Source organism: Ambystoma mexicanum, chromosome 5q (assembly GCF_040938575.1).
Source record: "Ambystoma mexicanum isolate Mex_15411 chromosome 5q, UKY_AmexF1_1, whole genome shotgun sequence".
Taxonomy (NCBI): Eukaryota; Metazoa; Chordata; class Amphibia; order Caudata; family Ambystomatidae; genus Ambystoma; species Ambystoma mexicanum.
Window position 1 is genome coordinate 64,887,291 of NC_090933.1, and position 15,621 is coordinate 64,902,911.

Genomic DNA, 15,621 nt, shown 5'->3' on the forward strand with positions numbered 1-15,621 from the left:
TGGGCAATCCAGTAGGAAGTTTCGATCTTGGCAGTTCATCTGGCAGGAGTCGAAAACGAGACGGCGGACGCTCTGAGCAGGCAGAGCGTGACCTTTCACGAGTGGGATTTGGCTCGGGAGATTCTCCTGGAGATCTTCGCCCTTTGGGGGACCCCTCAAGTGGATCTTTTCGCCTCCAGTGTCAACCAGAAGTGCGAGATGTTCTGCTCACGGGAATTTCCTCCAAACGGAGCCTTAGGAGACGAGTTTGTGGTGGAGTGGTCATTCCCACTGCTGTACGCGTTTCCTCCAGTCCCCGTCATCCCGCAAGTACTGCGGAGGTTCGGTTCCCGGATGATCCTCCTTGCTCCGGCATGGGTCCGGAGGACGTGGTACCCGGACCTTCTCGACTTGTCCATCTGCCCTCGCGTCGTCTTCCCCACCGAGACGATCTGCTCTCACGGGAGGGGCGTCTGGTTCTCCATCCAGAGGTCAGATCCCTCAACCTTCACACTTGGTTCTGAAAGGTTGAGGTATAAGGATTGGGACCTCCCTGAAGACGTGATGGAGGTGTTGCTTTCGGCCAGAAGGCCCGCAAGAAAGTCCCTGTACCATTGCCGTTGGAGATAGTTCTGCGACTGGTGCAGGGTTAAGAATGTGGATCCTTTTGCATGTGAAATTCCCATGGTTGTCTTTTTTTGCTTTCTTTGGCCCACAGGAGCCTTCAAGTGGGTACCATTAAAGGTAACCTGGCGGCGCTGTCCATATTTAAGCGCTCGTCTGAAGAGTGTGTTCCTGTTTTAAAATTCCTTTAATTCCTTTAATTTCTCAGTTTCTGAAAGGGCTCACTAATGTGTTCCCTCCGTCCCCTTTCCAGGTGCCCGGTTGGGATTTGAACCTTGTTCTCAAGTTTCTGATGGGTGCTCCGTTTGAGCCTTTGCATTCATGCCCTTTGAGACTGTTAACTCTTAAAACTGTATTTTTAGTTGCTGTCACTTCCGCTCGCAGAGTGAGTTACAGGCACTTTCAGTCAAGCCACCCTTCACTGTTTCATAAGGACAGGGTTGTCCTTAGAATTCGTCCTTCTTTTCTTCCGAAGGTGGTATCGGAAATTCATTGCGGCCAGAAGGTTGTTCTTCCGGCATTTTATCCTCCTCCACATCCTGGTAAGGAAGAGGAGAGGCTCCATAGGCTTGATCCTAGGAGAGAGTTAAGCTTTTATATTTCACGCATGTCCCGGGTCAGAGTGGACGATCAGCTCTTCATTGGTTACGCTGGAAAGCGTTTGGGACAGGCTGTGACGAAACAGACTGTCTCGCTGGGTTATTTTGGCTATCTGAGTGTTACTGCTTGGCGGGTAAGGACCCACCGGTCGGCTTAGGGGCCCATTCTACCAGGGGTATGGCTGCCTTTACTTCCCTGCAGAGAGTTGTTCCTATTCGTAACATCTGTGATGCAGCCACCTGGGCTTCGGTACATACTTTTGTACGTCACTACTCCCTCGATTCCATCCGGGGGCAGGATCTGGCCTTTGGCAAGGCGGTCCTTTACTCTGCAATTTGATTGGGTATGCTAAATTTCTGTTTTCTAAAATTCTTTTCCCGCCTCCTTGCATTGGTACTGCTTTGAGAGTCTGTCATAGATATGGAATACGTCGGAGGACCCAATCCCCTCGAAGAACAAGTTACTCTCTTACCTGATGACGTTCTTTCGATGGGATGGTCTGACGACGTATTCCTGATCACTCACTCCCTTCCCTGCTACAGAATTTCTTATACGATTGCAGCTTATGTTTCTGCAAGGCTTTGTGTGTCAGACTGGCAGAAGACTGGTGGCACACGTTCTGGGAAAAACTCTACAACTGAGGCTACGGGCGTCGTGCGTCCTACTTATAACATCCAGTGCCATCAGAGGAGGTCCTCGAGGGCGCAGTATCGACGTCAACGCAGGGCGCAGACGCCAAAGATTTTCCGAAGCAGCACAGCTGTGGTGATTACTGTCATAGATATGGAATACGTCGTCGGACCATCCCATCGAAAGAACGTTACCAGGTAAGAGTAACTTGTTCTTCTCTCTCAGATGGGGATCGACCAGAGTCTCTTGCGTTAGCACCCACGTGGTGCCAAATTCCCTCTGCAGATTGTCTCCCCTTAACACGTTTACACTTCATTCACAGTTCCTTGAACTTGGTTCAAACTTGCCAATTTGCAATTCTCTCACTAAACACAGCCAGTTTCTTATAGATTTTCCCTTCGACTCACTGGCCGCGATGAACCACTTGGCTTCTGGCTTTCCGGAAGTCAAGGCTGGTACCACAGGTGCTGGAGCTTCCCTCGCTCTTGCTTATCATAAGCTTGCTCTGTGTACCGTTGACCTCTGCTGCAAGACACTCGTGCTATTGTTCTTGGTCTTAGGCTCTCTTCCATGAAGGTTCAGTGGGTCTGGGACGAAAAGGCCAAGGACACTTCTCTCCTGACCACCCTCTCGATTCCTACCACCTTTGTCCTTCTCTTGAGCTGCAGTTTGTTGGCCGTCTTGTCATGCTGTCTGCTGGCTCCACCTTTTATCCCTGTGGGGAAGGGCAAGTGTCGTCCGGTGTGTGATGCTGATCATTTGCCTGACCCTTGTATTGGGATATGTCAGGTAAACTGCTCTGGTGTTAGTCCGTTGTCCTTTGTGTTGTGCAAAAGTGTTCGTGTTGGAAATGGGGGAGGAGGTGGGTTCAGTGGTTTGGAACGTCCTACACAAAAGGATGTTGAAGGGGATACCTGCGCCTCACCCGTCAGTCTCCCAATCCAGGTGATACTACCTCCCTGGTCCACCCTCAGGAACTGGATCCAATAGCGATGGCTGTGTCCTGGCCACCTGGATGGCAGATCCCCGGGGACTAGCTAGGGAGACTCCTTCAGGTTTCTCTGAGCGTTTTTTTTGTGTAAATATATTCTAAAATGGACGAAATTAGGTGACTAAAATGTGATGCCATAGCACAGGGGCAACGCGCTGGTCTGAACTCTGGTATGATATTGGGTGCCTTCTAAAAAATAAATGGGGTTTGGGGGGAATTTTCAGGGTCTTGGAATGTGTGTGCTTTTGGCTAAGATTAGGGGTTAGATTTCTAATGTGTGGATGGATAGCCATGCCTGCGGCAGATAGCCACCAAAGTGGTGTGTTTGTACCTACCTAGAGCTCAGATGGAGCACATCTTTGATTTCGCTGTTATCAGATCATGTGTGGGGGAAAAAACAGCTACCTTCGTAGAGTTTGATATAGACTTGAGGGTAGCCTCTTCATATTGTCTAAGTGAAGTCAATAGAGTGCCTGCATTAGTTGATCTCCTTGGCGTGACGGGCAGGCTACTAGAAAGTCTAGGATTCACAAAGCGCCATAGACTTGGTTACCTTTTATAGTCCTAGTAATATCTTCCAAGGTCTGTAACCGCTACCAACTGAGATATCTGGATACCATGGTTAACTAAGGATCTTTGAGTGCAATGTAAAGTTTGCCAGCAAAGATCTTGAGCGTAAAGGGTGGATTAACATTAAAGGCTCAGCACAAATGTCCATTCCCAGGTCAATCTAATGCAACACAACGGTGACCCTCGGGACCGTCTACATAATACCGGTCTTCTAAGTGCAGTACAGGTGACAGCCTTGCGGGTTAATCAACACTAGCTCTGGAGGTAATAAGAGATCAGTCGAATGTGCAGTCAGGCGGTTGGTCTGACTGCTTTCTGGCAGCATTAGGCCTGTGTAGGAAGTGTGGTGTGCGGCTAGGCTGGTTTATTTTTTCCATGGAGTATAGCTGCGTTCTAGCATTTTGTTGAGTTGTTCGTGGAGAATTGTTAGTATGTTAGTATGTATGCAGCTAGGCTGAATTTGATCGAGGGTTATAGCTGCATTCTATTTGTTGCTGTAGACTGAGCATAGTGGCAGGAGTGGTGGGTCTCAGTGGATGTGTACTCTTTGGAGGCCACTGGTCCTGGTTACTTTGTGGGACAGGATGAGCTGGCCGTGATCGGTCTCATGTTTCGTGATGGAGGTACTTGAGGTAGATTCACAGGTTGGACCAGGTTATGTTACGATTTGCACGATCAGAGGGGCATTATTCTCAGGGTCAGTAAGTCATGGTTTACAGAAAAAGCCAGGTTTTTAGAGCTTTACGGAAGGTCATGTCGTCTTGGGTGTGTCGAACTTTCCTCGTAAATCTGTAACCAAGTGAATTTTCTGTAACAGCGCCATGATGCTTCGGGCCGCTGTGCGCTTTATAAATTTAAAGAAAATAATGTGAGGAGGGAGTGAGTTCCAGAGTTGGAGCCAGGGATGAGTAGGCAGACCCTCCAATTCTGGTTGATTTGGAAGTTGAAATCGCTAGTAAGAGGGCAGTGATTAACCTTTGGATGCATGATGGGCCTATGGTATAATCTTCTCTTGTAGGCATGCTGGCCCGGTTTTGTGCACTGTTCAGTGGGTAATGCATAGAATTATAGAATTTTGGAAGTGGTCCTTCGTCCAACGGGAAGCCAGTGAAGGGTGAGGAAAGCGCGGGAGATGTGATACCCGTGTCCCAGTGCCAGGAGTAGTTAAGTTGGTATCCCGGAATACCCAGAAATAAGGAGTTGGTGTAGTCCAGTCTCAACATAAGTGGACAGTCTGTTTGGGTAGGTGAGGTATGGGAAATGTGCCTTAGGAGCTTGAGGTGTTAATGACATAATTATGATACATTATTGATCTGATGGGAGAGGGTTAGATCCGAGCCCACAGTGCAGCCAAGGTTTTTGGTTACTTCGGAAGTAGGGGGCAGGATGCTTGCGGGAGAAGGGCAGAGTTGCAGCTCACCATGATCTCAGATTTTTCAGGATTCAGAAGGAGGTGGATTCCTTTCAGACATTGGTCAATGTCTCTTAGGCAAGCTTCAAGGTCGGGTCGTTGGGGGTGGGGCGTGGGGTTTGAGGCTTGCTTTAGGTAATCTCAGGTTAACTTGGGTATAGTCCGCGTAGTTGTAGGTGAGGTTGTGTGCACGGATGATCCCTGGTAGCATGGTGAGATAGAGGTTGAAAAGAAGAGCAGAGGGGCAGGCGCCTTGTGGTACTCCGGTATTCACAGTGCGTATGGTTGAGAGTAAAGGGGACAGGAAAGTGATTTGTTTCCTGTTGAGGAATGAAGCAATCCATTTGAGTGCTGAGCCTCTGATTCCAAGGGAGTGCAGTCGGTTGAGGAGGACAGAATAGTTAACGTGTCAAAGGCGGCTGACAAAACGAGGACAATCAGCGCTGCGCAGCCCTCCGACCATGAGTTGATCCCAGATAGAGATCAGAGTGGTTTCTGTTCCATGACGCGGCCTAAAGCCTGAGGTCGAGTAGGTTGTTGGTTTCTACTAAGTGGTTCAGCTTAGAGTACGCCGTCCGGTCAGTGAGTTTTGCCAAGAATCGGGTGTTGCAAATCGGCCTATAGTTCTTAGTCGAGGGGGTCAAGGGATGCCTTTTTTAGAAGTGGTTTGACTTGCGCTATTTTAAAGGCCCTGTGAAAGAAACAAGAGGTGAGTTATTTATTATGGACTTTGCTTGATCTCCCACACATGTAGAGAAGAATATTTCTTTGAGAAGAGAGGCTGGACAGAGGTCAAGGGGTGATCCTGAGGGTCTGCTGCCAGATAGATCAAGGAACTAGTCAGTTGAGATGGGGTTAAGAGTTGAAGAATGGTATTATGGCGGTTGAAGCAGTGGAGTTGGGAGGAGGTACTGTTGGGCAGGGAGTGAGGGTGCAAAGTTTTGTAATAATGGTTGCCATCTTATCCAGAGCTGTGTTGTAATAATGAAGGGAGAGGTTGTTGCAGAGCATTTGCGTGGCCGTGGTCAGGGTAGACTTGCAGGAGGGTTTCACGAATTCAGAGATGATCCTGTGGATCGCTTTGCTGCTGCTGAGACAATTCATGATTCGTTTATTGTAGGCCTTTTTGATCTTGGATTTGTAATTGCGATGGTGGTGAGCGAATATAGATCTGCTGAGGGCTATTCGTTTTTCTCCATTTGCGTTCAAGTGAGTTGTTTTTGAAGGTCCATTTGCAGGATGGTCCTTTGCAAGAGGCTGCAGGGTGGGTGGGGGGGTGAATGGAAGTAGTGATTCGCTGAGCCAGGACTCGGTAGTTAATGATCCATCTGAGGTTGCCAGTGCTGGGAGACTGCAGCAGGGTTTCAGCTAGATCAGGGAGTACCTTGACTTTGTTGCAGCATTTGTGATAGTGTTTGTAGGCAGGATCGGTCTTTGGTGGAGTGAGGACAGAGAATGGAATGGCAGTGATCTGTGCAGATGAGCGGTTTAGGGCTAGATACAGTGACAAGGTAATCGGGGCTGAAGGTTGAGTGCTTCTAGACTGTCGGCCAGGGGTTAGGGTCATGGAGTTGTTTGGCATGTCAAACCAGATATTTGTCTCCCAGTAGTGTGTGTGTGTTGGGTGGATTACCTGAATGGTAGCTAGTAAGTCTGAGATTGATGGCAAAGTGTCTGTGATATCCAGGGGGTCTATATATGAATAGGAAGCTGTGTGATGCCTGATGAGAATTTTATTAGAAGGGATTCACAGTTAGCGTTGCAAGGTTGGCTTTCGGTGATGGAGAAGTGAGACTTGTAGAGGATCGCTACTCTGCCACTGCTGGACGGTCTGTTGTGGGAGATGAGCGAGTAGTTTAGAGGGAAGGCCTTTTGCGCGATTGGTGCAAAATCGTCACTGAACCAGGTTTCAGTGATGATGCGGTCAGGTTGTAGGAGGATAGGTCAAAGATGCTGTAGGTTTCTCGCCACAGAGCGGGCATTTGAAAGGAGACCAGGTGAGGCTGGTAATGCTTGTGGCAGGAATGGCTCTGTTGGATTGAGAGGCAGTGGGTAAGGTGTCAGTCTTTGCGATGTACGGTGTGGTCGGAACCGGCAGGGTGGCTGCGGCTGGCCGGGCGGTGGTAGCGGGGGTTTGGGGACGTAGGTGTTCTCTGAGGAGGGTGGGAAGGCAAGGTCAATGGGGAGTGGCAAGGGTAGGTGGGCGGTGGTATGTATTTGTAGGGTGGATCAGGAGGGGGGGCTTTGGGGGGGGGGTGAGAGGGCCTTTCGCCCTTCAGGTGTTTTGTGTTTCTGAAAGGGGTTGTTGGAGAGTGTTGGGTGGAGGGGGGGTCGGAGGGGGATGAAGCGATGGTTTTAGATGGGGCAAGACAAGCTACTTTGAGAGACTGGAAAGGGGTTGAGGGGGAGGTCTGTGGAAGGGGGTCGAGGGGGAGCATGGTGGGGGTGACAGGGGCCAGGGCTAGAGGGTTCTGCCGGTGAGGCAAGGGATTCGCCGAGCTGTGGAGTTCAGGGGTGCAGAGCTCTTAGAGGGGTTGTGCTGTCAGGTAGACTTTGGGATAGTGCAGGAGTGGTGCTTCTGGTGAGGATGTCTGGGATTGAGGAGAGGATGGATGCATGCGTATTGGCTGTTGGATGGCGTGGATGGTGCGAAGTGGAGGTCTGGACGAGTGGGTGAATGGTAGCTTCCGAGTAGAGTGGGTTTTGGCAAGGGTGGGGGAGGACTGGGGGCATATCATGGGAGGGTTGGAGGGGGTTCAGGGTTGTGTTCTTGCCAGACCCCACCAATGCTGCAGTAGTGGCAGGGAGGGTAGTGGTGGGTGGCTTGTGGCGTTTGGACCGCCAGATCGCTCCTCTGGCTTGAGTTGGAAATTGCACAGGATGTAGGGGATTGATCTCAGTGGAAGCGCGGGGGGGGTGTATTTGGCGCACCAGAGTGGTGCTCTGAACATGGTGTGGGGGGGGGGAGAGGGTGAGAGTTTGCGTGGTTGAGTGCAGAGTTTGGAGATGTTGGGGAGGGGGAGTTTCATGAAAGAATGCGTTGGTACAGAGGACAAGAATTTGTCTCGTCGGTTGCATGATCAATTAGCGTAAGGTTGTGGATCGTTGTTTCCTTGAGCCATCTTCGTGCGCGTGCTGAGATATTTGTGGTCGATTAGTTGTCTTTCCTGAGCATGGAGGTCCCCGCAGATAATTTCCATCGAGTTATGTTTGTTAGCTTGTCAATCGATGGAAATACTCCATCGAGCAAAATATCGTTGCTTATGGCTGTCGGGTTCCAGTATAGGTTCATGATGGTGATTAGTCTTTCACAAGCCTGCGGGGAAAACTGGGTATGTTCAGTGGCCCCCTTGGTTTGAATCGTTATTAGTGTTTTGAGTACAGGTGTTGATATTCTCTGAATATATTATGCTCCATGCAGGGTCAAACCTGATCAACGTAAGTAGTCCTGAGGATGGTCTGCCCTGAATTCTTTAAGACTCTGGCTTGAGGAAGACCAGGAACCCGTCGCAGCAAGGTGGTTCTGTGATCCATGTTTCTTGTAGGCAAATGATGTGTGGTTCAAGTTCAGGTGATAGGTGATTGAACAAATGCGCATTTCCTCTCGTGTTTCATGAACTTAGAGACCATTTAGTTTGTTTGAATTAATGGTTATGATACATTACTTAGGTCATTGGAAGTGTCTTAGCTTTCATGTTCGTCGTATTCTCATGTAATAGGCCAGATTTTGTTGAGTGAAGGCTTCTTGTTCTGATAATTTTTCTGGATAGCAGGTGGATCTGGTGTTATTGATGGCCTGTTATGCTGTGTGAGAAATGTTCTGTCGTTGTATACTTCCAGATTTGGGATTTTGGGCGAGACTTTGCGCCTGTATGGTTTCAAGTTGTCATGGTATTTATTTGTTAGGCATGTGCATTTGAATCCAAGTTTGCATAATCTTTTCCATCAGCAAGATGTCTTCCATAACGTTTTTATCTTGGAATTCCAATCGTATTTTGTCGAGGCAGCAGTCGTCTTCAAAAGTCAAATGGATGTGTCCTGTTCTAATTTTGTTGAGTTGTGGTATTGCTTTAAAAAGTGATAGTACTTTTGTCCTGTTTAGTACTAATGCCGTGGATCTGTGTGTCTAGTTTTCTATTCGCGGGCTGTACTTTTGTCTTTGGTGGAATGGGTTTACAAAGTTAGGTTTGTTGGTATCTTCGACTGGTAAGCAGCGTTAGTTTGTTTCGCCATTTTGAATGCGCCATTCTCGAGATGGTCTGTGTGGATTGATTTCTAGAAGGTTGATTTGATGGAGTTTCATTGTCGCGGCGCATGTTTATTGAATTGTTTAGCAAGACTGCTGAGATTTCTTCATATGTTTGGTTGCGTTTGCTCGCTGTAGTTGAATTCATCAGAGATCTGAAATTTCTTCACACGTGAACTTTGAGGTCTCTAAATTACTAGGATTGTTTTTGTAGATTATGATAATCATAATGGAGTCATCCGACCTGTGAATTGTTAGGTTGAGTAGACCTTCCGTTGTGGGTGTGCCTTCTTCATGCGGTTCTTTAATGTGGACTAAAAGAATTGGCTCATTTGGGCGTATGGGTAATTGTCATTTCTTTTTGGGGTAGAGATTTCTGATCATCCTTTTTAGATATTGGGATTTCTTGTGGCGTCTTCAAATTTCGGAGGAATGCTAGTGACCCAACTTGTTTATGTATGGTTGGCTTTCCATTATGTACTGTGGGAATCTTGTTTGTATGAGAGATCTCGAAAGTGTTTTACAGGAGGTATTGCTGGTGTTTTTGTTGTAAGATTAGAACTCATTAATTGTGGAGTTGGTAGGGTTGCGATTTAGTTTTATTATTGCCTGGATTGATCTGTTCCCGTTATGGTCTGATTCAATCTTTGTTGGTCTGTATTTGATCTTTCTTGAATTGGGCAATCATTTGGTCTTTTTGTATTTCCAGGTGATTTTTGGTTCTGGTTGAGTAGATGGGTTATTGTCTGCTTTTGCTGTTGAGTTTTGAGCCAGACCAACATTTCAGTGGTTAAATGGGTTTTTTCCTCCAGGTCGCATCTCACAATTTCAAACGGCCTTTGTGTCCAGAGGCGTGATTGTTCAGCTTCTAGGTCCAGCCGTTTTTCTATTGTGGTTATCAAGTTTTCTGTATGAATCTGTTTAGAGTGTATCGTTGCTAGTAATGTTGCTTCGTCGCAGATAGTGTCTTTGGTGGTTTCATGGAGTTTCAAAAAGGGTATCATTGATTGAGAGATGACTGCAATGAGCATATTTTGTAGGTCTGGCATTGTGGTTGGTATCCTGGGATTAGTCCGTTTTTGGGTACAGAGCCTTTATTATCACATCTTGGCGAACATGTTGCTGGGGCTAGCAATTGGCTCTTGTTTGTTTAAAACAGAGTGTGAAAAGACTCCTCAGATTCGTAGATTAAGTGGTTTGCAGCTCGTTCCTTTCGGTCACTAGAATTCCTTATCTGAGGCTTGTAGGTTTGTGGTTGACTTTTTCACGAGGGATTGAGGTGGAATTCGGTTGTCTTGGTTGCGTGGTTCCCCAAATATTTCCTTTAGTTTTTCTGCGCTCTTCATAAGGTATTCTATTTCTGTGATGTCCAGTGATAAACGCGCGACTTTGCTTGTAGTTCTATTTGGTTGATGTAATATGTCTTTAGCAAGTTTTGGGGCTGTGTGCGTTTGTAGCTATTTTAGTTTGGCAAGTTTGGCTTTCTCTTTCTTTGTCTCTGCTAAATGTGGCCGTGTTAAATTTTGGTAAGTTTTGCGTGAAATGCCTGCCACTTCTGGTAGCAGGGCTGTATTGTCCAGCAATGGTTGGCTGCTTGTTCCTTTCCTGCTGGTGTTAAATACCAGCGAGTAAGAGGATGGAGGGTTCATGTAGTTGTGTCCGGTTGGCATCTGGCAAAATGTGAATTGAGATGTCGATTGTATTTAATGCTTCATGTAGCAAGTCGTCTTGCAGCCCAGCCTGCTCATGGTCGTGTACGGTTGCAGCGGTGATGAGTATGGAGTCTTTGCGATGGTCTTCGCTCTTGGTCTCTGCTGGATTCGGTATTAACTGAGTTGTCTGGATTTGATTCGTCTCTTTAGAGCTGTTTCTTTGAGGCCGCTATCGTCTATGGCAGCAGTTGGTTGTATTCAGACATTTGGTTGAAGTGTGTATTGGTCTTTTGTCGGGTTGACGTCTTCTGGCAATATCAAGCTGCGAGTGTCTGGCTGCTTGTGGTGTTGCGACTTATTGTCTGTATTGGCTGGTTTCAGGCTGTGTGGAGTGATTGAGATTGTCCAATGCATCTTTCCTTGTCTTGAGCTTTTGGATAGACAGTTCCAGCGTCATTGTGTTGGATCAGGGATCAGAGCCATATTTCCCGCTGACTAGTTTTCGGACCAGCTGCGTGGTTTAATTTGGTGTGCTCCATATAGGTCATAGATCAGGTTTTAGTGTAGGTGATGAGGGGGCTGGTGTATTCCGATAAAGGCTGGGTCTGTAGTGTACAGGATCAAAGGGGTGGGACCCCAGCAGTCTCCCGTGCACGCTTTGGCTGTTGTATGGTGGGTGGGATCAAAGGGCGTAGGCCCCACAGTTTCCCTTGTACTAGACTTTGTTTTTTGAGAGATGATTCCATGTATTGGTGGGAAATTGGCCTGCAGTGAGGAGCGGGGTGTCAGACGGCTGTTTGGATCCAAGGGATGGACCCTCGCAGTCTCCCGTAGCCGTTTCTTCTGTGGATCAGATCAGGGGCCAGCTGAAGTAGACCCAGTTGAGTTCCTTTGTTTCCTATGCACACACCGGCAGACAGGCAAGTTGGGGCACCGCCGCGTGTTGTTGCATCACACTGGAGTGTATAAAGCCTCAGCACAGGGTAGATGCCGGGAAATTCATATGATTCGAGCCGCCAAGGAGGTGGGTTGAGGGAGCTTACCTCTGGCTTGTCTGTGGTCGTGATGGAGTTTGGATGATCCGACTGTAAGTTGATTCAGAGGCGCGCCAATATGATAAAGTCTTTGAGAGAGAGAGCAGGGCTGCAGAGCCTAAAGACCGAAAGACTCTGCGACCGACTCCGTGGCTTCTGAGTGTATTTGAAGAAATAAATTAATCTCAGTTGAAAGAGGACAGGACGCACAATGTTGATCCGGGAGGCAGTCTCTTCCCTCAGTGGGACCAAAAGCTCTGCAGCTTCGTCGCTTGTCTGCGGCTATGCCTGTGTCCCGGGGTCGGGTGCAGTAGCAGAGCCCAGGGTCGGGGGAGAAGGAGCTGCAGCCTTTATTCCTCCCTTTTTGCTGTCTGTGGACACTGCAGGTTGCCAGCTCTGGTCACTTCCTGAAGCTGCTGCGCCTGCCTGGAGCTGGTTTCTCGACTCCAGCTCGTTAACTGATTCCTTCTGAACTCTGCTCCCAGCAAACTTTACTTCACGGCTATTTCCGACTCGGGCTTGTCAAGACGACTTCTGCTCAGCGCTCACGGTAAACTTTACCTCAGGTCTTGGATTTGAGATTCACAGCTCTCTAAAGTAATGACGACCGGCAGTCAGGAGAGGTCACTGCTTCAACCGTTGCATATATTTGATTTCTCCATTATAACCAGTACTAATAGGAAATCATCATTGATTAGTACATTATCCTCAGATTAGGATCCAGGATTATGAATAAACCTTGTGGTTTAGTGACAACTAGGTTTTACCATAAATGACTAAATACTCTACCAGTCTTACCATGTTCAGAATTGTACTTGCTGGTGAAAAATGAATATGGGTTCTTATTGTCAGAATATATTCACACCGTATTGACACCATCATAAGACGGATCAAATTTTGTTTGCGATTTTTGTAGATTTAAATTGCATCTATTCGCCCCTGATGAAGAGTTGTACTCAAAACGCGTTTGGCCATTTTGTATAATACATTTTGTATGTATTGATTTGAACTATTGAGTGGTCACTGGAATTACTAGTTGGATTGTTTAGGCAGTTTTCAACGAATCATTGTCTATTATTAAAGTATGTTCACTATTTCTTCAAGTTGTGAAGTCATTAAGTAGGCTACCTAATGTTACCTTACTGAACCACTCTAAAGAGTTTGGATTATTCAAGCCACATACAGTGTGCAGGGGACGCAAGTTCCCTAAATGGGGAACTTTTCACTTGTTCCCAGTAAATCAAATGTACCCAGATTTGACACATGGATAATGGGAGAAAGGCCTAGGTTTCACAGAAAGGCAGGCAGTAATATAGCGCCTAGATTAGAGAGTCCTGTAAAGAGGGGGAGTGGGCCTGAATTTCACGACACGATTGGTTTTGAAATTTGTCTTTACAGTGGATTCCTTGTTGTAGGTAATGGGTGAGAGTGGTTGGTGCACTTCAATCTGCTGGTAGTGTTGTATGGTGGCGGGAATGCTAAAGTAGTTATCGGTACTAGTGTGCTTGCGAGGAATTGTCCTCAATGTTCAAGTGGAGTGCATGTGATAACTTATTTTGCTCCAAGTGCAACACACATGTATACCTACATGTGCAGTTTTAAGTGCAATATAAATCACCCCCCCCCCCCCACAAATGCAATATAAATCATCCCCCCACACATCCATGTAAGTGTGACGGCATTCCCTACACCAACATCCATATAAGTTCAATACATTTCCTACCTTTAGAAATCCATCCAAGTGATGCCTTTCCAAACCCCAATAATCCATGAAGTGCATCACGTTTCCTACCCCCATTATTCACAAAGTAAAAAAGACCAAAAAGTGCAAATAATTTGTCTATCAAAAGCATTGATAGTTAGTAAATCATGTTAAACATGAAATGCATGTCTAAAAATAATATATAAAGGCTAAGCCAATCTTTATCAAATCTGATATCAACAGCATAGCATCATTTAATAATCTCTATGATTTAAAGATCCATAATTTCTAGTACTTAGATAAAATGATGTAAATTAGGTTCTTCATGCATCCCCAATGAGGAGAGGTGATTTATCCAGAAAATTGGCACGTGAGTTGCAATGGATTAATACTCTTGATAGCTTGACCTCTAAAGAGATGAATGAAGAATTTAATTTGCATGATCTCCCAGCATATTACATAACAGAATGCTGGCCCATCACTCTTACAACAGAAGTGCTCTCAGCTGACCATAGGAATGGTACACCCTCAAACTTAAGGATATGTTTAGTACCCCACTTTTAAAATCTTGATTAAACCCCCTCTCCTAACTTAAAATTGCTTTTACTCCTGACAAACTCTTTATGCCTTGCTTTTAGGATTTGGATTCGAGAGCAGTAGATTCTTTGTCCCCTTGTAGGCAGCTTCTTTTATAGTCCGGTTTCATTTTTTTCTGTTGCCTGATGCCCCCCTATCTTGAGCTAATGCACTACTGCTTGTGTAACTGTTTTGATGTGTTCTGCTTGGTAATTCTGAAAGGTGATAGGTTGGTTTGCGGCTTATCTGTTTTGCCTCCAATACAGTTCATGATTTTGCACCATTGATATTGTTTGGGCATTTCAAATCTTACTGGGGGTTGTTGGTCGGTTTTAAGAACAATTTGATTGTTTTCCAAGTCCAGCAATATCAATTTCATTATTGAAAATGTTCAACAATTGGTTTTACCTATTATCCCTCTCATGCCAAGGCAAATTCCGAAATGATATACCTTTACTAAAACTAACATGGATGGCGCAGGATGCTCTTGTTCCAAGATATTCACATTTCACAGCTATTTGCAGAATATAAAAAAAGCTTTTTTTTTTTGTCAAAGCTAGCGTTTGTTGTTTAAAATTCTGCAAATACTGTTGCCACAAGAAAAAAGTTTATTAAAGTGCAGTGCATTGACAGCCTGTTTTTCTTATGTTTTGGGGATTCACTTTCATCTTGGCATTTAAAGGCAGCAAGAGCTTCAGAGACAGTGGGTAAGTATTGCTTTGTTTTTTTCTATTTTGTTAAAGTAGAAAACCTGCTTTATTTACATTTAATTTGCAAGAACACTGTTTTTGTTGCTACATTTATTGCTTTTGCTAGCCCCTCAGACCGATGCATGTTTCTTTTGGCTGTTACCTCTTTTTCTGCTCCCTCCTTTTTCTTTCTTGCTGCTTCACCCTATATATGCTCCACCCTATGACTTCACTTTTTAGGTGAAGAAATGGGGTAATATTTTAAAAGCAACTCTGATTCTGCTTTTGTTTAGCAGCCGAAAATGGGTTTATGGTGCAGGAGTTGAATATACTAAATGCCAAGATGTTTGCTACATGACTCAAACCAAACATTTGCAGCGGTTATTCAACCATATTTTAAGGGCCGCCGGAGGATGACTGGTCGAGTTATACCTGCTATGATTCCAACCGTAGATGCATAGTTGACAGATTTAAGACCTGCATTGTGTGCACTAACGTACAAAAATGTCACTAGCTAACAAAATATGTGCAAATTGGTTTATCTGTGTAGCTGTGGAATAATGTTAAAGGTATTTATATCGTGCACTGTCACCAACGGAGTTGGTCCCCAGGTGCTCTGGCGGATCTGTAAACAAGAAGGGGTGGGGTTGGATTAGTTGGGGGGGGAGGGGGGGGGGAGTGGGAGCGTGGGAGAGAGGTGGTGTGCTGTTGACGGCTTCAGCTCGGTATACACCATGCGCTGTGCTTTGGTGTAAATATTGGACCGGGGCGAGACCACGTGTGCAGTTGGTGTTTGTGTTAGGTTGATGCAATGTAGTGAAGTGTGCGGTTTGTTCGGCGAGTGTAGGTTGTGTGAATTTTTGGGCGAGTTGGGTATGTACGACAGTAATGGCAACTGTTTGACACCAAAACATTAG

General features: G+C 46.2%; 1 protein-coding gene across 2 annotated transcripts in view; it reads left to right on the forward strand.

The window, feature by feature from the left end:
* LOC138497213 (uncharacterized) overlaps positions 1-15,621 on the forward strand; it is a 371,787-nt gene that overhangs the window by 105,802 nt on the left and 250,364 nt on the right. For both annotated transcript variants that reach the window (XM_069620537.1, XM_069620538.1), the window contains one exon: positions 14,698-14,722. In XM_069620537.1, the coding sequence (XP_069476638.1) occupies positions 14,698-14,722 (25 nt within the window). The remainder of the gene's footprint in view (positions 1-14,697; positions 14,723-15,621) is intronic.